This window comes from Ambystoma mexicanum, chromosome 3q, assembly GCF_040938575.1.
Source record: "Ambystoma mexicanum isolate Mex_15411 chromosome 3q, UKY_AmexF1_1, whole genome shotgun sequence".
In the NCBI taxonomy this organism is placed as follows: Eukaryota; Metazoa; Chordata; class Amphibia; order Caudata; family Ambystomatidae; genus Ambystoma; species Ambystoma mexicanum.
Genome location: NC_090926.1, coordinates 1,045,494,777 through 1,045,521,671, shown reverse-complemented (window position 1 = coordinate 1,045,521,671; position 26,895 = coordinate 1,045,494,777). Strand labels below are relative to the sequence as shown.

At 45.5% G+C, this 26,895-nt stretch overlaps 1 protein-coding gene across 1 annotated transcript in view; it reads right to left on the bottom strand.

The window, feature by feature from the left end:
* DNAH17 (dynein axonemal heavy chain 17) overlaps positions 1 to 26,895 on the bottom strand; it is an 8,024,690-nt gene that overhangs the window by 5,961,436 nt on the left and 2,036,359 nt on the right. Inside the window, exon 15 of the mRNA XM_069655242.1 lies at positions 18,541 to 18,644. Coding sequence (XP_069511343.1) covers positions 18,541 to 18,644 — 104 coding nt within the window. The remainder of the gene's footprint in view (positions 1 to 18,540; positions 18,645 to 26,895) is intronic.

Sequence of the window (26,895 nt, the reverse complement as noted above, 5' to 3'; positions counted from 1 at the left end):
ACAGAAAAATGGCCTTCCCAACTCATTGTAACTGCCCAATGCACATTCACACACCACCACAGCTTCCCCATCAAACTTATGCACGCATGCACATAGCACATATACATTGTACAAAAGACCAAACCATGCCTTCTTTTTTTTCAACAGATCGCAAAGAATACCTACCAAAAAGCAAGTCTGTAGAAAGGAACGCAGAAATAGAGCAAATGAAAATAAAAGTGTCCAAAGTAAGCATCCATCTCTAGTAGAGTTTGTAGAGAACGTTGGAACAAAACAGCTCATACAGGCATTTACCAAAGCAAAGGAAGCTTCAACTACCGAAATTTTGGCTCCTCTATCAAAATGTGGCACGAAACAGAAAACGCTTTACAAAAAATTGGCTACTAATACTGCTAACAATGCTCCTATTAATCCTGATATAGTAACAAGAACCCATACTAAAAAAACTATTTTAGCAAAAATGTTTCGCCACAGAGTCCTTCAGAATCTAATAAGAGGAGTGAAATCATCCTCAACCCTTAAAACCTACCGTAGAAAATTAATCCTACAAACTCTCGTAGACAGTGCAATCCTTCTCAAAAAGAAGTTATTTATTTTAGTGTTAAATAGGATGAAACCACTAACAAAACTAAGTACTAAACTACAAAAGAAACTTCTCAATAAACAGAATGTCAACAAAAATAATGTCTTAAATATTTGTAGAGGTGAATGGAGTCACACAACGACCACAGAACCATATTTTAATGAAGAAGCATACAAACAAAATCAAACAAACACAATTGCCATCCATAGCAGAGAACGAGGGTATGAAAACATCAATAATACCATCATGGAACAAGAAACACTGCTAATAAAAGTATACCCTGAAAACTCAGAATTACCTCTCCATTCAACTGAACCAGACTGTCTAGTATACAAATGGCCGTGCACGTCAATGTGTAACATTCCTAACACATCCTTCAAATCTTTACGTCAGTTCCTCAATCAGTATGTGAAAGGTAAAGACAAAATGAAAATGAAAGTGCTGCAAAATAGGGATATCTGTCCAGTGCACAAATAAACAGGACTATAAGGACATTCATTAGCCTGCATTTCAGGATCTATTTGCAAAAGCACCTTCCATGATATCAAAAGAATATCAATACATCATTCAAGTGTAAGAAATCTAGTATACAAACTGTACTATGCTAAAAGTCCAGCTTTAGAATTGGCCAATTTAAATCACACTCTTCTACATGGTACACCCAAATACCTACAAGAAGAAATCAACCGTATCCAGAGAAAATATTTTGGAAGTGAAAGCCACTTACAAAATGCAATAGTTTCAGAACAGACTAGCAACAATTCTGCACATAGCAACCTTCTATTACACACGTATAAAAAAAGAAATACTAAAATTAAAAAGTACATCGGCTGAAGTACCAAACCATGTATGTGTGTGTTGCCGCAGAACGTTTTACAAAAGGAACACAAAAACTATAGACGTAACATACAAAATAGAAGACAATGAAGATTGCAAATGGTTTGAATTAGCTCTCTACCTTTTAGCAGAAAACAAATACCAAATAAGTTAACCCCTAATATGTTGCAGTTACTGCACTACAAAACTGGACAACAACCAAACTCATTCACGTGCTATCACAAATAATTTGGAATTATTCCCACTACCAAAACCCCTGCAACAATTCAATTTGTATGAGAGCATCACAATTCAAACAGTTCACCCATTTCAAGCAATAATACACCTGCAACCAAAAACAGCAAAATTACCTCCCTCTGAATTGGTGAAAGGCATTTGTGGCAAAGTAGTTTATTTGCCATTAGATCTGACAGAAAATGTGCACCCTCTAGGACTGCAACGTCCAATAGAGCAATCTTTAATTGTCTTAGTAAATGGTGTATCAACAAAAGACAAAAATTTGGCAACAACTGGTGGACTTACATAAAGTTAGACAAGCCTTGCAATATCTGAAAGACAATAACAAATACTACAAAGAAATACATATTGAAGAAAGCTTAAGGGAAACAACTGAAATAATTCAAGAGTCATCAGAAACTGGTCAATTTGAACTTCTGGATCCTGCTGCAGTATCCACTCTTTTGGACCATTACACAATTCATCCATTGCACTCTAATGAGAGCATAGATGATGCACTAGAAACTTACCAAATGCGACAAACCAAAGGGTCACCAATGAGCATATGGGAAAAAAGTATAGAAGCACATGCTTTTCCACTGCTATTTCCTACTGGCAAAGGCGGAAGATACGATGATAGACCCACTCAGATTACGGCATCAGAATACCGCTCATTACGAATGTATTTTCAAGATTCCAGATTTAGACAAAATGTGAAATACCTATTCCACCTACTCTTTGAAAGTGAACTAGCAACCCTATGTTACGGAGTTGCACACATATTGAAATCTGGAACCCACTTTCAAAATATGTCAGCTACGCAATTAATACAAAAAGTGCAAGAAAAAGATGAAGTTTTAAAATCAAGTATAACAAATCTGTTTGCAAACATGCTATGCTACACTTTATTTGTAATACAACTGTTCCTCCCCTCGGAGAAGTGCAACACTTCTTTTGGAGAAAAGAATACCAAGCCAAAGTAGCACCACATATTCACATGCTTTTATGGATCAAAGATGCACCTAAATGTGGTCAGGACAGTTTGCCACTGTTTTGCAGTTTATCCAAAAATATGTCACTTGTGAAATCCCTTCACAACGGACACATAGGGCCTCATTACGACTCAGGCGGTAAGTGATAGAAATTACCGCCATGGCGTAATGAGCGTTAACGCCATGGTCCAATGGCGACAAGAGCGCCACATTACGACCCATCGCGCACGAGCATTACGCCATGGCGGTAACGTAAACTACGCCATGCCGTAAACAGCCCTTACCGCCCTCGTTAACAGCGCAGGGTGACCTGCCGCCACCCATCATTGCGGCGACCGTAGTCAGCGGTCACCGTAATTAGCGGTGACCGCAATTAGGCGGAACCGGAAATAGCGTAATCGCGGCGGAACGGGAAACAGCACAGCGGCCATCTTAAAAAACACAATCCATTGCCATCCTACCCAACCACACCACAACCAACCCTCAAACCCTGAGATTCCCATAACCCACCCATTTCCACAGCCAACCATGCCTAAAGTTGTCAAGAAGGCATGTGACAGGCAGCGGCAGGAGCGCTTCAGTCGAGAGGAACTGCAAATGCTTGCAGACACGCTCCAGGAGAAGGCTGATGTTGTCTTCTCCAATGAGATGACCCGAACAGCCATAGGCCGCAAAAAGGAGGTGTGGGAACTTGTGGCACAACGTGTCAGTGCTGTTGGAACCACCCCACGCACCTCCAAACAGTGCCGCAAGAGATGGGACGACCTGCGGATCAGGGTCCGGGGCATTATGTCTGCCAACCGTAACCTGGCCCTGGGAACTGGCGGGGGAGCAGACTCCCCACTGAAGATGCAGCCATGGGAGGAGACATGTGCCTCTCTGATTGGCATTGAGTGCATCGAAGGTGTCGGCGAGATGGAGAGAGGGGCCCCGAGATCTGGAGACACAGGTAGGTGCCTCATATCCAGCCTTGCAAGACACCCTGATACACGTGCACGTGACAATCACAATGTGGCAGACGCAACACATCAGCAGATGAGCCACACCCTGCGCACATGCAGCATGTACACTGTACAGTAGGCAGACACACACCTGCATGCAAAACCGAACCTAAAGGGAGGCAACCTGTATGTCACGGGCTGCTAACTCCACCATCTATCCATTTCACTCTTCACAATGCCTGCTCAATGTCCGCTGAACCATCAATAACAGTCACCCTCCTCTGCTCCACCACAGGCTCGCAATCGGACACTGGCAGGGACGACAGCACCAGCACCCCAGCCAAGAAGGCCAGGAAAGTGGGAGAGGGCAACCATGCATCCACCTCTGCTGGACCCAGGCAGAATCCACGCCAGGCTGAAGAGCCCAGGGCATCAAAGTCCCCCGAGGAAGGGGTTGTGACAGCACCTGCAGCCCAACCACACCCACTGTTGCCCACTGAGGGCAATGCATCAGCAGGGAGCAGTACTGTTGGGGAGACTGCAGCCATCGCTGCCTGCTCCGACAGTGATGTGGAGGATGACACCGGACTTGACCACAACACACAACTGCACTCACCACACCTATCCCCAATCAGCCATCATGGAGATTACACCCAGGGCCCATCGCCAGCTAATTCATGGCCAGCAACTCCAAGCCCAGTGGGAGTTGTGGAAGATGGGAGTAGCCCCATTGGTCCCCCATTGGCACCCCCCATTGGGCCAGAATTCCAGCTGTCGCTGGAGTAGATTGCCAACAGGCAGGAAGCACTGGGCACACTCCTCACGCAGCATGTAGCAGAATGTGTAAGTACCAGTGCAGCCATGGAGAGGAGTGCTGATGGCATCAGGGCTGCCATCCAAACTGCCAGCAGGGACATTTGCACCGAACTTGCTGCAGGGCGGCAGATGATGAGCCAGCTCATCCAGACAATTCTGGACACATGCCGTACTGAGCAGCCCGGTACATCCTCGGCTGCAAGTTCAGCACAAGCCTCTCCCGTCCGCAGGTCATCCAGGACCCTGAGGAGCACAGGCAGGGGGGCCCCAGGTTCCGGGAGAGGGGGCAGTCAATAGTGTGCAGAACTATACTCATTTCACCACGGGCACTGTCACATGTTTGCAGGGTGTTCAGGGGGGAGGGGGAGGGGGGTATTGGGTGTGTTGGAGTGTACAGGGGGGAGGGGGAGGGGGGTATTGGGTGTGTTGGAGTGTACAGGGGGGAGGGGGAGGGGGGTATTGGGTGTGTTGGAGTGTACAGGGGGGAGGGGGAGGGGGTATTGGGTGTGTTGGAGTGTACAGGGGGGAGGGGGAGGGGGGTATTGGGTGTGTTGGAGTGTACAGGGGGGAGGGGGAGGGGGGTATTGGGTGTGTTGGAGTGTGCAGGGGGAGGGGGAGGGGTACTGTTATACCTATTCAGTAGTACAATACACTTTTTCTTTTCTCACAAACTAAAAGTGTGGACATTGCTCATTGCGTATCTGTGCTTTATTGTTACAGTCCACAGTGTTGACATAGCAGACACACACAGTGCCCCAAGTGCCATCCATATGTCACACACTCGCTGTGTGTGCTAGAAGAATCGGTCAATGACATTCTGACGCATTATATGGCCCTCCTGTGCATCGCTGCCTCCCTGAGGTGCTGCCCCTTCCCCATCATCATCATCCCCATCATCAGGTGGTTGTGGTTCTGCGTCAGGGGGCAGAGGCACGTTTCGTCTGATGCACATATTGTGTAGCATGACACATGCCATGACGATCTTTGCAACCTTCTCATGGCGGTACAGGAGTGCCCCGCCAGACCTGCTGAGGCAGCGGAAACGTGCCTTCAGTAGGCCAAAAGCATGCTCTATCACCACACGGGTACGTGCATGGTTATGGTTGTAGTCCTCCTCATGCTGGTTTGATGGGTTCCGGACTGGTGTGAGGAGCCACCTCTTCAGGGGATAGCCCGCATCACCTGTAAAATGTGAGAAAAGAATGTGTCATGAACGAGATTGATATGTGAACAAGACGCACAACCATGCCTTGATTCTGACTGTTACTGTGCACCAATTGGAGTTGTCGATATGGATTTACACCGTGCAACCAGTATGTGTTCATGGCTCTCATGTACTGTTTTGCATGCTAAAACACAATGCAGGGGGGACGATTGCCTTGTGAGTGGCCATCCACTGTGTCCGTTCAGGACGTCATTCATGTGACCTTGCACGTGTCCTGTGAGCTTGAAGCTCACATGATAGCAACATCGATGTCTGGCTCATTATGACCCCAGTGAGCATTACTGGTGTCAATGGGGACAGTTTGTGGGTCTTGTAGTGGTGCATTGATGTCCCTGTCTGTCATGTGCCTCCTTTGTGCGCAGTTGTGGGGGACAGGCCTTTCAGTAGTTGGTGCATGGTGACGTGCATGTTGGTGTTATTCTTTAGGGTCAATGCGGCCACAATTTGCACAATGCACTTGCAAATGGTTGTGTCGTTTTTGGGATGCACTTTCATTCACATGTTGGGATGATTAGGTCAGGCATGATGTGTACACTTCTCTGTTGACGTCAGTGCTGCCACAGGGAATGATCTGGCTACTGCTAGTTGCACCCACCCCCCTGTATCTGCCAGATGTAATATGCATTGGTACGTCATTCAACACCCACTTTGCATTTCCATGCTCATGTCATTAGACTCACCGAGTAGGTAGGATCTTGGGCCTGCATGTCGCTCCATGTAGGGTGGTATTGTTGAGTTCCGAAGGATCATAGAATCATGGGTTGATCCGGGGAATCTGGCACAACAATGTGTGATGATCCTGTTGGAGTCACAGACCATTTGCACGTTGATTGAGTGGAAATGTTTACGGTTGCGGTACGGTACCTCCATGGCATGTGGGACCACCAATTCAACATGGGTGCAGTCAATGGCACCAATGCAACCAGGTATGCCGGCCAGTGCATGGAAACCCACTTTGGTGTTGGCAATCTCCTGGGCAGACCGTGGTAATGAGATGTGGTCATCTGTGTGCTTGAGGAGGGCATCGAGCACTTGCATCAGTGTACGCGAGAATAATGGTTGTGATATGCCATGCAAGTGCCCCACTGTGTGCTGGTAGGTGCCTGTGGCCAGGAAGTGGAGCACGGACACTACCTTCAGTAGGGGGGGGGTGGCAGTGGGTGTATCAATCATGCTGACGATGTCGTTGTGTATCATGTCCACAATGGTGGTGATGGTGTCCCGGTCCAAACGGTACAGGGTGTGGATCTGCTCAGCGGTGAGGTTGAATGGGCTGGGTCTGATGCGTGGGATTGGGGGCTGCCTGCGTGGTGGCACTGGCTGTGCTGGTGGGGCTTGCTGGGCCTGCCTTGCCCTCCTTCTCCTCCTGCGTCTCCTCTGTGCAGCCTGTTGTTGTTGTTGTTGTTGTTGTTGTTGTTGTAGTTGTTGTAGTTGCTGTTGTAGCACTCGCATTGCTATCAGGTCCTCCAGCCCCAACATTGCTAGTCCTATTGGTATCATTGTGGAGTGTGACTGGGTGTGGGAAGGGGTGGGGTGTGCTCTTTTTGTACTTCCTGTGTCTGTATTGCCTTCACCTGTGCTGTTTCTGTGCACCTGTGGCAGCTGCATTCACTTTACACGGCCCTTTACGGTTGGTTCGCGATGGCGTAATTTGCACCATGGCGGTAAGGTACTTAACGGCCTGGGTGATGGCGTTAGGGGCATGTCCGCTGGGGTCGGCATTCCCGCACCTTTCCGCCATGGCGCTAAGTACGGTGTGGATGTTCGCGTGCGCGCGCCCTTGGCGCAGTCAGCGGCAGCGTTAGCTACGATGCCGCTAGTGACATCGTAGTTTACGGTCACGGGTCGTAATCGGCACGAGCGGAAGACGATGGCGGTAATCGTTTACCGCCATCGTTTTTCGCTTTGCGCCAGGGTCGTAATGAGGGCCATAGTGACCTTCATGGACAGATTTTACAATTTCAAAGACACAAATGTGGCAAATATTGTCGTTGTAAATACAAAAGCAAAGGGAATTACTACACCAAATGCTGCTTTGGTTTCCCTAGACCATTTACAAAAACAGGTCAAGTGAACAACTTCGAGTCTTCAGTCCGACATAAGGTTAAAGGTAAATCACCTAAGAACACGTATTACATAAAAAGAACAGAAGAATCAAAATATATCAATGATTATAATGCAATCATTGCCCTCTTATGGAATGCAAACATAGATGTGCAGTACATTGCAGACAATTCCACTGCAGTTGCACGATATGTTACAGCCTACTTAACAAAAGCAGAAAAAACAGAGCTTAAAGACCTGTGGAATGACCTATCATCAGACAAAACACTATCTTAGAAATTGTACACCCTAGGCATAAAAATGTTCTCTCATAGAGAAGAACAAGTTACTTCTTACCTGGTAACGTTCTTTCGACGGGATGTTCCTCCGACGTATTCCTTATCTTTGATAAGACTTTTCCAGCTTGCTGGCCTCGGAAATGTTTTCTGTAGAGGGAGCTGCGCGTCGATGTCCGCCGAGTCGATGTCCCTCGACGGCCACCGTATCGGCGCTGATATCATCATGCCCATAAATAGCCACGCGCTGCGTCCGTTGCCCAGTTCCATTTTGTAGCATGAGAAAAGTCATGCCTGCATTGGTTATTGACCTTGAAGGAGCGTAAGCTGCAACCACAAGGGAAGTATCACTGCAGGGATGGTTGGGAGGGGCGATAAGGAATACGTCGGAGGAACATCCAGTCGAAAGAACGTTACCAGGTAAGAAGTAACTTGTTCTTCGAAGGGATTGTGTCCTCCAACGTATTCCTTATCTTTGATAGACTCCCATAGCAGTGGCATGTAATTGGAGGTGGGAGTGAGAATGTTATGTATCCCTTTAGGGATGGACCGAATATAATACGGCCTTGGCAAATCTGGTCTCTTGAGCAGTGGAGGAATCCAGATTGTAAAATTTTGTGAATGTATGTGCGGACGACCATGTGGCAGCCGCACATATGTCTTGGACCGGCACCCCTCTTTGGAGAGCCGAAGAGGCTGCGATACCCCTGGTTGAATGAGCCCTGAGATTTTGGGGTGGCTCTTTCCCTGCCAGTTTGTAACATTCCAGGATGGCCAAAATAATCCACCTGGAGATGGTTTGTTTTGTTATGGGTAGTCCCAACTTGTGACCTGAGTATCCTACAAACAGTTGGTCTGCTTGCCTGATCCTAGCCATTCTGCTGATGTAAAAGCTGAGAGCTCGCCTTGGGTCCAGCCTATGTAGCCTTTTCTCCTCTTTCCCCGGATGGGGAGGAGGGTAGAACGAAGGTAAGGTAATTTTCTGAGTAATATGAAATTCAGAAACCACCTTTGGGAGGAAATTAGGCTTCACCTGTAGGACAACTTTGTCCTTGTGGAAGATTGTATGTGGGGGTTTACAGGAGAGAGCTTGTAGCTCGCTCACCCTCCTAGCAGATGTTAGTGCTACCAATATGACAGTTTTAAGCGTGAGAAATCTCAGCGCGCAAGAGTGAAGTGGTTTGAATGGAGTGCCCATTAGGAAGTTTAAGACTAAATTTAAGTCCCATAAGGGAACCTGGAATGGTTTTGGAGGGTAAACATTAGTTAATCCCTTGAGAAATTGTACCACTAGAGGAAGTTTGAAATACAATGGTTCCTCCGCAGTGCGCTTGAAGATAGAAAGCGCTGCGAGATAGCCTTTTACAGTGCCAACTTGAAGGCCTGAGTTTGCTAAGTGGAGTAGAAACGGTAACACTGTTGGTGTACCACTTGAAAAGGGTTGATATTCTCTTCCCTACACCAGCTGTAAAATTTGTTCCAACGGCAGCGGTATAAAGACTTTGTTGCTGGCCTTCTGGACGAAAGCAACACCTCCATGACGTCATCGGGGAGATCCCAATCCTTCTGCCTCACCCTTTCAGAAGCCAAGCGTGAAGGTTGAGGGTTCTGGTGTCTGGATGGAGAACCTGACCTCCCTTCTGCGAGAGAAGATTCTCTTTGAGTGGAAGACGGATTGGAGGACAGATGGACATATCTAGAAGGTCCGGGTACCATGTTCTCCTGGCCCAATCAGGATCATGGTTTTCCGGAATGTTCTCAACCTCCTGATCATTTGAGGAATAACAGGGACTAGTGGGAACGCGTAAAGGAGTGGAAACTCCCAGTCCACTACGAACGCGTCTCCAAGAGCTCCTCTCGGGGGAAATTCCCTTGAACAGAACAATTTGCACTTCCTGTTGGTGCTTGTGGCGAACAGATCCACCTGAGGGGTTCCCCAAAGGGCGAAGATCTCTTGAAGGACTTCCTGAGCTAGCTCCCACTCGTGGGAGACAGTGCTCTGCCTGCTCAGAGCGTCCGCTGTCAAGTTCTTCTCTCTGGCTAGGTGGACTGCTGATAGAGAGATTCCTTCTTGGATTGGCCAAAACCAGAGCCTCATCGCCTCTCTGCACAGTGGCAGTGATCCTACGCCTCCTCTTTTGTTGAGGTAGTGCATGGCCATCGTGTTGTCCGTCATTATCAGGACATTTCTCCCCTGGACTGATGGCAGGAAAGCTTTCAGCGCTAGTCTGATCGCTCTCAGCTCCAATAGGTTGATGTGTAGTCTAGACTCCGATGGAGATCAACGACCGCTGATGGTCAAGTCGTTGGCATGGGCTCCTCACCCCGTGAGTGAGGTGTCTGTGACTACTCTTATCTCCGGCCATGGTTGCCAAAACAGTTCTCCTTTCAAGATGTTCTCTGGATAGGCCCACCATTGAAGGTCGCGGGCTACCTTGTCCGGAATCCGGAGGAGATCTGTCATTCTCTCTGAGAATTGCGACCACTGACTTCTCAGTGCCCACTGAAGAGATCTCATTCTCAGGCGAGCCTCTGACACAAGGAAGATGCAGGATGCCATGAGGCCTAGCAACCTCAAAAAGTCGAAGGCTGGGAGACGTTGGGCATTTTGAAACTTGGTGACCATCTGTAGAATATCTTGAGCCCTCACCTCTGGTGGCGAGGCTTTTCCCAGGGAAGTGTCCAGGACCGTTTCGATGAACTGGAGTCTCTGTGATGTTATCATCTGTGACTTCTTTAAATTGAGGGAGAAGCCCAGTCTGTGAAGGAAGTGGCAGACATAATCTAGCTGGGCCTGGTCCTGTTCCGAAGATACAGCCCTGATCAGCCAATCCTCCAGGTAGGGGTAGACGTGGATCCCTTCCCTCATTAGACTCGCCGCCACTACCGACATCAGCTTGGTGAAGACCCTCGGGCGGAGGTCAGCCCAAATGGCAGAACTCGAAATTGATAATGAGAGTCGCCAATTCCAAACCTCAGGTATTTCCTGTGTTTGAGATGGATTGGCACATGGAAATAAGCATCCTGAAGGTCCAGAGATACCAGCCAGTCCTGGAGCTGGAGGGCCTGAAGGATCTGAGAGAGAGTTACCATCTTGAACTTGTCCTTCCTGAGGAACTTGTTCAATTCTCGTAAATCCAGGATGGGTCTCAGTCCTCCGTCCTTCTTTGGTATGAGAAAGTAGGGGGAGTACCAGCCCTTGTTCCTGTCCGCTACAGGTACCGGTTCTATGGCACCTTTCTCTAGCAGGTCTATAATTTCCTGCAAGAGGAGCGGATCTGGAACTTTTAGAGAGCTGTTCCCCGGTGGATGACTCTGAGGAATGTGTAGAAAGGGTAGACAGTAACCCTGGGCAACTGTCTCCAATACCCAAGCATCTGACGTTGTAGCTTGACATTCCGTCAGATGGTGAGTTAACCTGCCCCCTACAGGTGTATTGTGTGGGAAGGCCTAAGAGTGGTTTGGGGGCGGCTGATGCAGATGCCGAGGGTAAAGAGGCACCTGCTGCTGCTGCGGCCTTAGTACTTTTGACCTGTCCACCTCGGGTGGATCTCCTTTGGTCTCTTTGAGCCGGCTGTCCTCTGCCTTTCCCGAATGCGGAATAATACCAAAAGGACTTTCCTCTCCCAGAGGTTCCTGAGGGGCGAAAAGGAGTTTGGCGGATAGCAGCTCCTAAAGATTTTGCTGCTGCTTTAGAAGTCTGCAACTTTTCCAGACTGTCATCAGCTTTTTTCCCGAATAGTGAAGAGCCGTCAAAGGGCATATTCAAAAGTCTGGCCTGTACATCTGGAGCAAAGCCAGACTTTCACAACCACGCATGCCTGCGGATTGTTGTTCTTGCCGCCATGGCCCTGCTGATACTGTCAGCGGAATCAATGCCAGTTTGAAGTGATTCGCACATGACATCTTTGCCATCTTTAATAATGTTAAGGAAGGCTTCCTTTTCCTCTCCTTCGGGTATGCAGTCAGCCGCTGATGAAGCACACTCCCATAGTGTGTGACTGAACCTGGCGAGCGTACAGGTGGCGTTGATGGACTTCAACGCCATACTACAAGCAGAGAAGACTTTCTTCGCCATAGAATCGTACCTCTTGTCATCTCTATCCTGTGGGACAGTAGGGTAAGCGGTCCTACTGCTAGATGAAGTTGCCGCTTGAACCACCAGGCTCTCTGGGGTCGGGTGTTTTGATTAGTATTCAGGGTCAGCAGCCGCTACCCTATACTTGGCTGACAATCTTTTATTGGCCGCAGGGATAACTTCAGGAGTTTCCCAATTAGATGTAATTTTCCTCTGTAAAGCTGAATGGAAGGGGACCACAGGGTCCTCCTGTGGACCTTTGTCTAATATGTCTGTTAAGTCATCCTGTTGAAAAACAGGTGAAGGTGTAGACCAATCCATAAATTCAATAATTCTTGCCATAAGGCTTCTATAGGGGGTTTCGGCATGTTCCCCTGGGTCTGGTTTAACAAATTCCACTTCTGGGGAAGTGTCCAGCCCACTTGCCTCATGTAGTGACTCCTGTAGGTCCTTCAGCCTTCTTTCCTCAGAGGTGAAATCCTCTGAAATAGGCAGTGCGGTCTGTAACCCAAATGTTTCCTGGTCAGAATCTTCCCCCTCTTCATAAATTGAAGATAGTCCAGGGTACTCTGACCTCTGAAATGGTGTAAAACCCATCTCTAAGGCAGAAGGAGCCAAACTCGTTGTTATTGGGCGAGAAAATGTTGATGTCGTTGACGCCGATGTAACAGGCTTCGAAGGCGCCGAGAACGGCGTCGAAAAAACTGGAAGGGGTCTCGAAGAACTCGAGAGGATCGGAATCCTACTCAAGGACATTGACGTTGGCTGTGGAGTAGCCTTGGTCTTCTTTTTCATCGGCGTCAATGTCGGCGTCAACGATGGCGTTGAGTCGATCGACCGATGCGTCGAGGAACCCTTCGACAACGGCGTCGATGGCGCCGATCCGTGCGTCGAAGATGGTGCCTTCTTACCTGATGGCTCGTGGCGCTCTCGGGTGGAATGTTTCGCCGGGTGCTGCGACTCGCGGAATTTTCGATTTTTTCTGTTTTTCACCCGGGGTATCACCCTTAGCTGTCTTCGAGGGGGTCGGGCCGCGTTCTCGAAGACGCTTAACATTTTCTTTCTGAATTCCTCCCACTCAGCTTGAGAGCTGTGTTTAGTGGGACAGGAGACCCTTTCTGGGGACACTGAAGACGACGAGGAAGGGGATCTTCAACGTCTCTTTTTTGAGTGTCTTGATCTCGACGAATGATGGGAGCTATTTTGAGATCTAGAATGGGAATGTTTTCGACGGCGAGGAGACGAATGCCTCGACTCAGCCGAAGAAACCTTCGAGGAGGTTTTGACTGACTTACCTCTCTCGAGCTTCCCCTTGTGCTCCTTCAAGGCTTTCGCCGTCATGGATATGCAGTCCCCACACTCCGAACAATGGTGCTCGGATCCCAAGCACCACAAGCAGATCCTGTGTGGATCCGTTATTGACCTTTTTTTACCGCAGTCTCGACATTTCTTGAAGCCGGATCACAGCGTCTTCAGTTCCGATGAAGATGCCATCGAGAACGAGAAGGTATTATTCGAGTAGATATATGTAGTTATCCTGACTGAATTGAGCAACGACGTTCCGAGGCCCCACGAAGCGCGGAAAAACGGAACTGAGCAACGGACGCAGCGCGTGGCTATTTATGGGCATGATGACGTCAGCGCTGATACTGTGGCCATCAAGGGACATCGACTCGATGGACGTCGACGCGCAGCGCCCTCTACAGAAAAAATTTCCAAGGCCAGCAAGCTGGAAACGTATTATCAAAGATAAGGAATACGTCGGAGGACACAATCCCTTCGAATGTGGTGCCTATGAAGCAGCAGATCGTTTAACCGGTACTGCTTTGTATGGAAAATCAGAAAACATAGTATGGCTAAGTCTTGGTCCTGCTAAATCTAGAAAAAGAGTTCTGAAATCATATGAAGACATAGAAACTATTGCCAGAAATGATCCCAACAGCCAAGACATTCTAAAAAACAATTTACTGGACACATACAGGAGTACCACTTTGGAAACCATGTGTCTATACCACATAGCTCAAACCTTTGCATACAAAAATAATATAAAACCCGATTTAAGCAAAGGTAGATATAGAGTGACAGATTGTGAAGGCAGCTTAGTGAAACTTACCAAACAAAGCTTAATCAATCATGTCAAATTGTCATTAAAAACTCCTCAACTGAAAGAACTATATTACATGTCCCTGCTACAACTTTTTAAACCATGGAGAAAAGATATACTAGATAACTATGACTGCTATGAAGATGCTTTCAAAGCAAATGAAAGCACTATCACCGATGTGAGCTTTACCCAGTACAAAACAATGTTGCACAATGAACAGCAACACGAAGAAGAACGTCAGGCCCAACTAGATAAGGACACTTCCGACAGTAGTCAACAGTGTTAATTGGGCACTGGGTACAGTGGTTGGCTTTCAAACATACCCACGTGATAACAACATTCAGTTTGTCAATATTCGCTTTGACAAACTTTCAGAAGTGAAAAGGATAGGGCGCTCAACTGCTCGATTCCTTCTCTTCAAAGACATGTATGTACGTAGAGAACAATGTTCTCTAACTCTTGCATATGCAGTCACCATTCATGAATCCCAAGGTCTTACCGTAGACAAAGCATTGATAGATATAGGAAACACAATCTTTAAAGAAGGCATGAGCTACGTAGCACTATCACGCTTACTTACACTTGACGGTTTATTTCTAATCAACTTTGATGCAAGTAAATTGAACCCTAATATTCCTTGCATTTTAGAGTACAATAGACTGAGTTCACTGTACACCCCCCATCCGAAATAATATCCTGTTCCAGAAAAAGGAAAACCTGGTAAAAGAAAACTAATTCAAACAGAAATGCAACAGAATGTGACGGCAAATCCTTCAAAGAAAACAAAAGAAGCTCAAACTTCATCAATTACCACAAGCAAAAAAGAACCAATTAGGGAAAGTAAATCAGGTACTTCTTCAAAGAAGCAATGGTATGCGGCCGTGTACCCAAGACTCTAGGCCCTCCCCACAACCACCTGATAGATATGCGATACTATTGATGTATCTACTGCTGTGATATGCTGTGGTGGTTGTGGCCAGGGCCTAGAGTCTTGGGTGTGTGGCCTACGGCCTACGGCCTGCGGCCGTGTACCCAAGACTCTAGGCCCTCCCCACAACCACCTGATAGATATGCGATACTATTGATGTATCTACTGCTGTGATATGCTGCAGTGGTTATGGCCAGAACCTAGAGTCTTGGATGTAAGGGCATAGACATTTGAGTTTATGGGTGTGCAATATATAAAACCCATAGTGGCTTATAACTCCAGTGCTTATAACTTTGTTCTTGGGTGCATGGCCTTTGACCATGCACCCAAGACTGTACACGCTCCCCACAACCATCTGATCAATAAGCGATACTACGGGTGTATCCATTGCTGTGATATGCTGCGGTGGTTGTGGCCAGGGCCTAGAGTATGCCCTACAGCCTACGGCCATACACCCAAGACTCTAGGCCCTGGCCACAACCACCGCACCATATTACACACATGGTGGCTTATAAATCATTAGCACACACATAGAATGAAACATTTAACTGTAGCATGTACTCAATTTGCACCCAGGACTCTAGGCCCTGCCCACACCTACCAGATACATAATCGATTGTATGGGTGTGATGTATGAATGTGATATGCTGCGGTGATTGTAGGTGTATGGCCTACGGCCTGCAGCCATGCACCCAAAACTCTACGTCCTGGCCACAACCACCTCACTGTATAAAAACCATGTAGGCTTATAACTCCAGTGCTTATAAATTTGTTCTGTCCTGGCCACAACCACCACAGCATATCGCACCCATTGTGGCTTGTAACTTCACTAAGTAAGCATAAATTTGGTCTTGGGTGCATGGCTTCGGCCATGCACCCAAGACTGTAGGCCCTCCCCACAACCACCTGATTGATGTTCGATACTACGGGTGTATCTATTGCTGTGATATTCTGCGGTGGTTGTGGCCAGGGCCTAGCGTCTTGGGAGTATGGCCTACGACCATGCACCCAAGACTCTAGGCCCTGGCCACAACTACCGCAGCATATCACACCCATGGTGCTGTATAAATCAATAGCACACCTATAGAAACAAAAAATTTAACTACGGCATGTGTACTCAGTTTTAATGTTCGCTAACACCACGCGTGTCCTTGGAACAGTTTCAAGTTGCCTGCGCACACCACAGACTGAAGTACTATCCCTATGAATTTTCAGTACTTACAAACATCCCGGACAAAGTGGGCATATGGAATACATCATTAACACCTGCCGCCTAAACAAATACAACATTTTACCCATCTCTTACTCTCTGAACCTCCCCACGCACTCTGACACACCGAAACAGTTTCCGAAACCACATTTCTGCTCTGGTCGCTGCCGCGCTGTCGGCGGTTCCAAGATTTCGGGTGCATCCAAACAAACTAACGCACATCACGCCTCACTCCAGCCAATCGGCGGAGACGTTGTGTGTCTGCGGTCATGACGCCAGGCCCTTAGTGGAGCGAACAGGGAAGTGTGACCGCGGAGCGGACATAGGGATCACAAATTTTCTTAGACCTACTTTTTGTTCGTTTTAAAGAAAACTACTGGACGGATTGTCACCAAATTTACAAAAGCACGCTTTCGGGACCAAGCCTCTGCTGCAAATTTAGTGAAAATCCATCCAGCGGTTTGGCCTGTAGGCGTGCGCAAAGTTTTTCCCCCATTCACTCTATGGGAAAAAAAAGACGTTTTGGGACCCCCCTATAACTTTTCCCCCCCTGGACCAAAAATCACCAAACTTTGCAAAAGAATTCGGAGTGGCCCATATACTTTTTTTTTGCAAAGTTTGGTGAGGATTCATCCAGGGGGAGCGAAGTTAGTTATAGGCCGCCCAAAAAGTGCTCTTCCTATGGAAACAGCAACTTAACTCTAACTACACAGCCACTAAAGTGGCTGTGTAATATATATACCTAGTGACTTTTTCCCTGCGACATAATCACATGTAACCATATAGTCGAAGCCACTGTGTCATTTGCCGGATGAGTATTTGTTATTTTTACAAAAGATGTCATCCACATTATGGTTTAGCTTGTATCAAATGCCATTGTTAGATGTCAGTGATGGAGCCTCACTCTGCATGTCTTTTTGATCTTGGACAAGATCCTGATGCTGAGGAGTTGTGATACTATCAATGGCCCCAAAAACAGTGAGAGAACAAACAGCTAGGCTGCTTCTGGCCTCTACAAAATCTACCCCACATAAATATGCTCTGGCGACCCCTAAAAAGATAAAACCATGCTGGAGACATCAGTGTCAAAAACGAGGGAAAAAGAGGGAAAAGAAGAAAGTGCATCATCACTCAGGGTTTATCCTCCTCTTTGACATAATTCTGTTCCTGACCTGGCCTCTCTTTGAGTATCTCACAGCTCTGTTGATTGAATCTACAATGCCTTTTCCTAGAGTCCCTCTGAGATCATTGAGACTAAGGATTCACCTTATGTGAACCACAATAGGTGTCTTCAAATTCAAAGATTCCAACAACACAGAATGATGACGACGACCCGCAGTTCTCCTTTAGAAGGGGGTATTCCGGCAGGTAATAAGACCTGCCAGATGACTTGACTGGTTGCTCACCAAAAAGAGATTCTTCTTCAACTCCAAACTAAAGAAACTTGTCTTACACACTTGGTCTAGTTACTTTGCCAGGACCAGAGATTGTCGTTGCCCCCCTTTAGACTTCAGTGCACAGCTTTTGTTATTTTTCAGTTGCAATATTGCGGGAAACTGAAACACTGGGCGTAGCAGTTCTCTCTGAGGTCAAAACACATGCCCTCATTTCAATTACTCCCATTTAGCTGAGCCCTGATGGATACATTACCAGCTGTTTGCAGCTTTTCTTCCTATCATGGATAGAATTGACACAGAAACACAGAGCTAGGTCAGCAGAATCCAGTTTGTTTGGAGACCCACCTAACACTGCAATGCTTAGTGGTTCAAGCTGCCACAGCAGGGTCAAAACAAACTATGTTTTGCACATTTGCACCTGATAAGGAATACAAAAAAAGTTGATGTTGGGGCAGAACAGTATTCTGATTGACACCATAGACAAATCGAGCTTCGCTCTCGTTGTTTATAATTTAGCTCAAAACTATTTAGTGAAATATGTCCCTGTAATTGATAACTACACATGTGTAATGCTCTATATAAAATGCCATAGTTTCCTCTATTTCCTTAACATAAGGTGTACAACAGTTATAAGATGGTGTAAAGCGGCTGAAACATATGTGAGTTTGATGTGTACTTAAAATCAATATGCATTTATACTCCGATGAATCCCCTTGATCATTTTCCTTCCTTCAGCAAACAGAGGTCTGAAAATTCCAGGCGGGGGCACAGTACACCGCTCCACGGGCAAGCCTACTACTACTGTTTTGAATTGGGGCAGTGCAAAAGCATATTAACATAACATTTGTACAAAGATCCAAGGTTTCAAACTGACCTGCATCATTTGGGACATTGCATCTATGTTTGTTTTGGTTTTCTGTATTCTGGTCTCTATATCATTAAGGCTGTTTCTCTGATGCTCAACGTAGTCGGAAACACCTAAAGGAATAAAATGATTAGGTTACATTCGGGTGACCCTGTTGATCCTAGTACATGGCTATTTTCCACAACAATGTATTAGCACCATGCCATCCTTTGGCACATCCAGAAACAACTTTAGTTGACAGCTATAATAAGGATACATTTGTGAGCTTGTTCTTTTTTTTTTTTAACTTTGTGTTATTAGTTACAACAGGTACGAAAAGCTACACACAAAATGGATGAATACTAACATATATCTTGCAGTTTATTTGTTTAACACTCATAGGAAAATGAAATCATATGAGATATGCTTGATACACGCTTCTAGGATAGAAGGTGCAAGTGCCCCAAACAATGTACAATACGTATAAGAAATGGAGAGGATTATCTTGCAGAGAAATAAAATAAACCCATACACACACACACACACACACACACACTCACACACAATGGTGCGTGTGTGTAGGGAGAGGTCAAGAGATTATAGGAGAGGAGGGAGGCATGAAAGTATAAATGAGCCAAATGTTTTGGTCTAATCGAATATGGGTTATAACTGGGGTCTTTACCCTGTTTTTTTTTTATTTAATTTTTATTTTCAAAATTTCAGTACTGAGAAAAAACGAAAAGAGCAATATACACAAATCATTACAAGGAACATCCAACTATATACAAACCCCCACCCACAGAGTCACATCTTATTCAATATCCGGCCTAATGCAATAAAATAAATTTACCCCATATCTTGTTGAATAATGCACTTTTCTTTTCCCTTAGATACAGAACCCTTTCTATATCAGCTAGAATATGCATCTCAGCAATCCACATTTCAATTTTAATGGGAGAATGGGAGTAGAGGTCTTCCATTGTCTCAATATCAGTTTCTTTCCCACCATTGCTCCCTGAAAGATCCACTTTCTCTGGGAAGTACTGAAGCCATCCAGATCATCAGTGCTGCCCAGCACAATGGTCTTAAAATCCATGTGAATTCTCTCTTCGAGAACCTTTTCACAAATCTGGTCAAATTCGAACCACATACCCATAACCCTTGTATATTCCCACAGCATATGTTCACAGGTGCCCACCTCATGTACACATGCCCAACAGTCAGAGTTATCACTCATTCCCCTATCCATCAGCCTCTCAGGCGTCCAATACGTTATAAGCAAAATTTTGATCTGACGCGATCTTTCAACAAGACTCAAAGAACACAATTTCACATTCTCACAAATTCGAGACCAATGGTCCTCCGCAATGTCTTCACCAATCCTCCGGTTCTAATCCAGTCTCACAGCATCATTTGTCTTAAAGTTAGACACAATTTGTTTATAAATGTAACTAACTAGGCCACAACCACTCACCCCCGGGTTCCAACCAAGCAGATCCACATTGATTCCTTTTTCCATATTTACATCACCCAGCACTCTCCTGATCTCCTGATCATCCGCCAGACAGATAATCTGACATTTCTGAGCTTGTTCAAGGCTGTGCGCATTGCCTATTGCCTCTGAGGCTACTTAACTGCAGTATCTGCCATGGACATTAGTAATTAAAAGTTATATTCTTGTAATCCTAGTGCGAAGACTCCTTCAGAAAGGTACAGTTTGTGAGATGACGTTAAGTAATATCCAAGGCAATTGCCGTCAACTCTAGTCAGAAAGTCGGAAGCGGCTGTGTGGCGTGTGAGACTCTTTGCGAAGACGCCGGTTCGTGACACAGTGCGGCTTGACTTCACGTTGCGCACGCTGCTAGGTCCTTTCCTCTAACCCGCGGAAGACCGTGGAAGTCCGAGGAGGAGGAAGACGGGAGTGGAAAACGCGAAGAAAACGCGTGGAGGATCCTAGTAGGCAGCAGAGGGGAGTGAGACTGCTCTGACTGGGGCCCTCCGCGGATCCTGTAGTTCCTGTCCATAGCGTACCAGGTTAAGGCAGCCCAAGACAGGATCGATTGCTGCCGCCTGTGACATTACACCCACGTCAACGTATGTTCCTGCCGGCCCACTAAGCCCGTGAGCATTGTGCCTTGCGGGGCGGTGGACTGCCGGAGGACTAACAGCGAAGGTAACTATAGCTGTGTACTGTGGCTGTGGCGGTGAATCTATTGTGAATTTATTCCACTGAGGCAGTGGTGGAGTGTGCATTACGCCTTTTTTTTTTTTTTTTTTTGCCTTGCCCTTCGCTGCCCCTCCCCCCCCCTCTACCCCGTCTCCCTTTTTTTGGCCCTTCAGATGGCTCCCAGACGGTCCTTGGACTAAGAAGGGAGTGTAACAACTCGGGAAGATTGTGCCCTCTGAACTGTTGAGCTTGACAAGGGGCTGGGGGGTAAAGGATACTGATAAAAAAAAGAGACACTAGTTGGACCCTAGTCCGTGGTGCATCAGTGCCAGCAGGAGCCAATAAGCCGAGAGATTAAACCTATTTTCTGAGTGCGAGCTATCTATTCCAGTATTGGCTTAAATGCAACCAGGAAGTGAGCGGAATCACACCACATACAACCTTAGGAAGTCTAAGGCTGTAATAACACCGGTGAATATTCTGAACGAAGAGGTCCCTATGGGTAAGCGTAAGCCAAGAAAGGCTCAACCAGCTAACCAAGATGCTATTACTAAATTTTTTCCTGTCAATCATCCATCTGAAATTAATTCCACTGTGATTGAGGAAGATCCGCAGGACCAGCATGACAACGACCTATTGAGTGTGTCTAATTTTGATGACATTGACAATAATTCATTATTGGACTTATGTCTCAATATTCAAAGATCTATGACACCATTACCTGTTCTAAGGCCGACCAATACCGTCAAGGTGCAGGTAAATAGATCGAGATCACTGATCTCTGAGGAACGGCCAGTGGTTGGGGGACAAGAGAGACTGTCCATTTCACCGAACCTTGCGATGGTCTCTATTGAGGATGACCCGGATGTTGAAATTGACCAAACGGATAAGTCTTACCCAGGAGCAGTGGAAATCGCGGAGATTCAGTCATCTGTGGTATCGCTGCAATTTGCATTAAAAATCTTGCTGAAGATGTCGGGGCGTATCCTAGCCAATACTGAGTCCCTAACAATGATGGAAAAAGAGAGAGGAAGGAATTCTGACGAAGCAGAAATAAATCTGTCTGACGCTATTCATATTGCTGATGTAATTGGAGGGCAGCAGAACCTGGAAATTGACGAAGAGGCAAATAGCCCTAACCCATTCTTCTCTAAAAAACAGAAGAGGCTGGCCAGGAAAGCGGGAAAGCCGAAAAAGTCTGGTGCGAAGTCTACTTCAAAGGCAGTACAGAAACCATTAACTCTGCCATCCAAGAAGAGCAGGAAAAAATTAGCCAGAGCAAAAAAAAGGAAAGCAGCCGGTGAGGGTTGCCTGACCAGCTGGCTTCTACCTGAACAAACGGAGGAACTGGAAGCCGAGGAGGAGGAAGATCCAGGGGAGGTTGAGATAGCCCATATAACTGTAGAAACGGTGCTAAGTGAACCAACAGTGCACGAAGTATTAGAAGATAAAGAGGATGAAGTCACTATGGATAACAAAACTATGAAGGAAGGAAGCCGAATATGCTTGATTAAGAATTTATACCAAAGCAAAAATACGAAGTGGCTATCGCGCTCTGAGCTTCTGACAAGACTCTACTCTGTTCCACAACTACGGGTACTTAAATCAGAAGACTTCCAATTTGTGGAACCTCTGAAAGGTCCTAATAACTACGTTTCAGCATTACACTGTAAGTTCATAGCAACGGCTGAGCTGCTCAGAAGCTTTAAAGTGGAACTAAAAACAGTGGATGTTGAAGTGGACGCTGATATAAACGAAATAGACCTGAATAGTATCGAGGAAGAGGCAGTGATTTCTTCAGCAATAATGACTCCTCTAAATCTTCCGATGGACAAAAGGGTGGAAGCATCTGATGTTAAACAAGTGCTTAAATGGCTAGCAGACGCACTTCCCAAGATTTTATCCAGACCATGAGACCTATTGATTCTATCATGGAATTGTCGGGGCTTTGCGCATCTCTTGTCACCTGAAGGGTCAACAAAGCTATTGGAGAAGCAAAGTTGCTTCTGCCTACAGGAGACGTGGGCCACCGATCCCTTACTTTTAGACGGCTTTGTACTCCACCACTCACCCGCCAGAAGGGGTGAAAAAGGCAGACCGTATGGTGGTATGGTGATAGGGGTGACTAATGCTCTGGTTTCAAGAAAGATTGACTCTAATCTTGAAAGTAACTTGATGGCAGTAGAAATAACTTTGAACAGCAAGGACCCCTTGGACAAAATTCTGTTGATAAATCTTTATAACCCCCCTGGGGCAACCCTTAAGTGTACAATTACAAGATTCCCTTCATGACATATTGGCCACATGGCTGACATCATCTGCTGGTGCAGGGATTATTATTGCTGGGGATTTTAACTGCCACATGAAGGGACGGGAGAGTAAAACGGGAAATGTGAAATTGAAAGATCGGAGTGAGATGGTCCATAATAAAAAAGGGGTGGAAGGGGAAGCTTGGGAATATTTGTTTGAGTCCTGGGATCTGACAATATTGAATGGTAGAACGATGAGTGACCACCCGGGCCATCAAACATGGACAAATGGCAAAGCCCACAGCACGTTGGACTACATATTTGTCTGCCCCAAGATTCTTCATTTAGTGGAAGATATGATTGTTAATTCTAATGAGTGGAGTGATCATGCTGTCCTGAATTGTGTAATCAGTAGTAGTAGAGAACAACAACTACGTGGTAACCTAGGGGTGGTGAAAATTAGCACGTCAGGCAACAGGATCTCCTGGTCAGATAATAATATAGCACTTGCAGTCGAGGCTTTGGGGGCACTTGAATTTCACAAAGGCCCCAATTTCAGTGCAATGAGTATTGAGGCCATTGAGAATTGGATTCATGCTTTTGTGGGTACGCATGCATCGGTGCCAATAGGAGCAATGATAAGTCAGTCGGGTAAAAAAGTACCTTATGATAAAATCATCAGAGACATGAAACGGACCCTTCGAGCAGAACTCCGCTGGGTTAAACGAGCTTATTTACCTGGTGAGAACTGCTTTGTAAAAATAAGGGAAATCAAAAATAGATACAGGTCAGCCATTAAGGCAAAGAGAAGGGCGGATAAGCTACTCTCCTGGCAAAGATTAGTAAAGACCATTTGTGAAGGTAAGACACGTAAAATATGGTCTCTTCTAAGTGAGGTAAGCGGAACTCAAAAGGGAGCTCTAACTAATCCTATTGAGGCTGGGGTTTGGGAAAAATTCCTAGAAAACCGAAACTTGAAAGATGACAACAGTAGCCTGTTAGGTAGCCCCCCGACAATTGCCCCGATTATAGTTTCATTTGAAACTATTCTGAATAAAATTGGAGAGATAAAATCTTCTCGAGCGCCAGGTCCCAATGGCTTAGCTAATATTGTTATAAAAGCTCACCCAGAGTTCTGGGCAAGATTATTAGCTATATTATTTAAGAAAGTCTTAAACACTGGTAAAATCCCCCTCTCCTGGCAACAGGCGATATTAATCCCTGTATATAAGAAGGGAAGTAGACTTGACCCCAGTAACTATAGGTTGCTTTCTATGCTTGATGCATCTGGGAAGATATTTGCTTCCTTACTTCTACAAGAGCTGCAAATATGGGCTGAGAACTCTGGTGTCCTATCAAAATTCCAGAGTGGGTTTAGACAGGGCTACTCTACTTCCTATAATATCATGGTTATGGACATTCTTAGATCGAGAGCTCTCAAACCGGGGGCAACACCATTATATGCTCTATACATAGACTTTACAGCAGCTTTTGATTCGATTCCTAGAAGCCGGCTATGGAAGAAATTGCAGGTAATGGGATGCCCGGAAGGACTAGTATACTATCTTAGACTCCTCCATCAAAATAATTTCGCTAGATTGAGACTTGATCAAGATGGTCGCACGACTAAGAATGTATCCCAAAATAGGGGAGTAAAACAAGGCTGTGTCACCGCTCCCCTAATCTATAATTTATACGTCTATGATATACCGATGGCAATAGCTGCAGCAAACAATTGCCCACCAAAAATAGGTAAATCTACCTGTCCCGTATTAGCATATGCAGACGATTTGGTTATCCTTGATTATACCATCAGTGGGATCCGCAGATCAGCGGTTGCATTGTGGAACTATGCAGAAGCCAATGGCCTTAGCATTAACCTAGGAAAAACTAAGCTTATGCGCTTTACCAAAAAGAAGATATCACGGGTACAATTAACAGTAGGCCTGGAAAATATTTCATATGTCCCCCATTATCGATATCTGGGGATTGATTTTGAAACTCTTGGAGACTATGCGTTATGCAAACAATCGCGCAACATCAGAGCGGCACAATTGACTGCCCTATTCCATAAGTTCACGGCCCAGCAGGGTGGTTTCACCCTTTGGGGAACACGCCAATTATACCTACAAGCCTTTTCTCCTGCCATAATCTATGGGCTGGAAGCACTTCTGGACATTGAATTAAATTGGCTTCAGGTAATTGAAGGTAAATTCTGGCGTGCGGTTTTAGGCCTCCCCCCATGTATACCGATGGCCATTATCAGACTGGAATTTGGTCTGATCTCACTAAAAGCAACTGTTCTGAAGAAGCGGGCCATGATTTATTTAAGGATGACCCGTGATGCAGGGAATGGGCTCCTAACAGCTGTCTACCAAGAAATGGCCAGGGATAAATCATCTTGTGCTACAATACATCAGATGTCCAGATTTTATGCGGAAATAGGTTGGCAAATACGAGAAGGACCCTATACAGAGGAAGCTTTTAGGGCCCTTAAGAAGCGTATCGAACTCTGGGACTGGCTGGAGAATTTTGAACATCTAAGGAACCTAAAATCCTATAAATTCGTCCAATATAGACTCTATGAATTTAAGAAACCTCAGAGCTATCTGAACATTTGTCCATCTGTCAGGCTTAGACGATTTATTTTATTACTTAGACTAGAGCAATTACCAACGTTCACGAATACTGGGCGCAAAGATAAGATAGCCGCTGAACTGCGCACATGTCGATTATGTAAAAATAAAGACCAGCAGGAAACGGCAAAACATCTCCTTACTGATTGTCCTGAAATGAATATAATAATCTCCATTTTGCTAGGACCGTTTGCCCATGATATTAACTACATCAAAGAAGATCTATTCTGGCATCATTGTGTAAATTCTAACAGTATGCGATTACTGACAGCATTGTATACAATCTGGCTAAGTGTGGAAGCAAGATTGGGTATAAAGTTGTAGCATAGCTAATAAGAGTTGCTATAGCTAAGTGGAGACTATTGTGAATTGAAGCAACGAGATTTAAGATTATACAAAATCCTCTCTGATTACTCCTAACTCCTTATATTTTATTAGAAATTTGACCTTAAGAGACTATTAATGTTGAGTGATAGGTTGATTGTGTATATTTCTATAAGAATGTTTTTTATTCTTCTTCTTTTTTCCCTCTTTTTGTTTATTCTCTAAATATTGACATTTTTATTTGTATTTGTGTAAAGTTTAATAATTAGAACTGTAACACAATAAATATATTATTATTATTATATCCAAATGCCGCTGCTACATGCTGCTCACCCTTCTTCTCTTCTCCCAACCACTCATTATTGAACCTCACACACACATTCTCTCCAGACATTTCACATTACCGCAGAGCAGATAACTGTGCATCATAACAAGAGATGCAACACACCTCCATTCCTTAAATCATTCTAGAAAAATATTTTTTTAATTTTCTCCAAACTAGCTATGTTTTAGTTACTTACCTGTAACTGTATTTCTCCAGCATTGGTATCTTTAAAAGATTCACATGCTTGCATATTCCCTGTCATCCGAATGGGAATCCTCTGTGATTTAAATAATTATTAAAAATTAAATATGTATATACATTATTTGCATATAACAAAAATGTATTTTGTCCATTATGGCCTATGAGCCATTAAATTGTGTAGTCTATCCACCTCACCTTGGTCCTTTATGGCCCCAACCAATGAGGTGGCAGGGTTTAAGCTCTGCCGCAGGCAGCCATCTTCAGATTTTGAAAGATACCAATGCTGGAGAAGAACTAGTTACTCTTACCTTGTAACGTTCTTTCGATGGGATGTTCCTCCGACGTATTCCTTATCTTAGATAGAAATCCTTCAGCTTTGCTGGCCTCGGAAAATTTTTTCGCCAGAGGGCGCTGCGCGTCGATGATCGCCGAGTCGATGACCCTCGACGGCCTCCGTGCCGACGTCGACGTCATCCTGCCTAT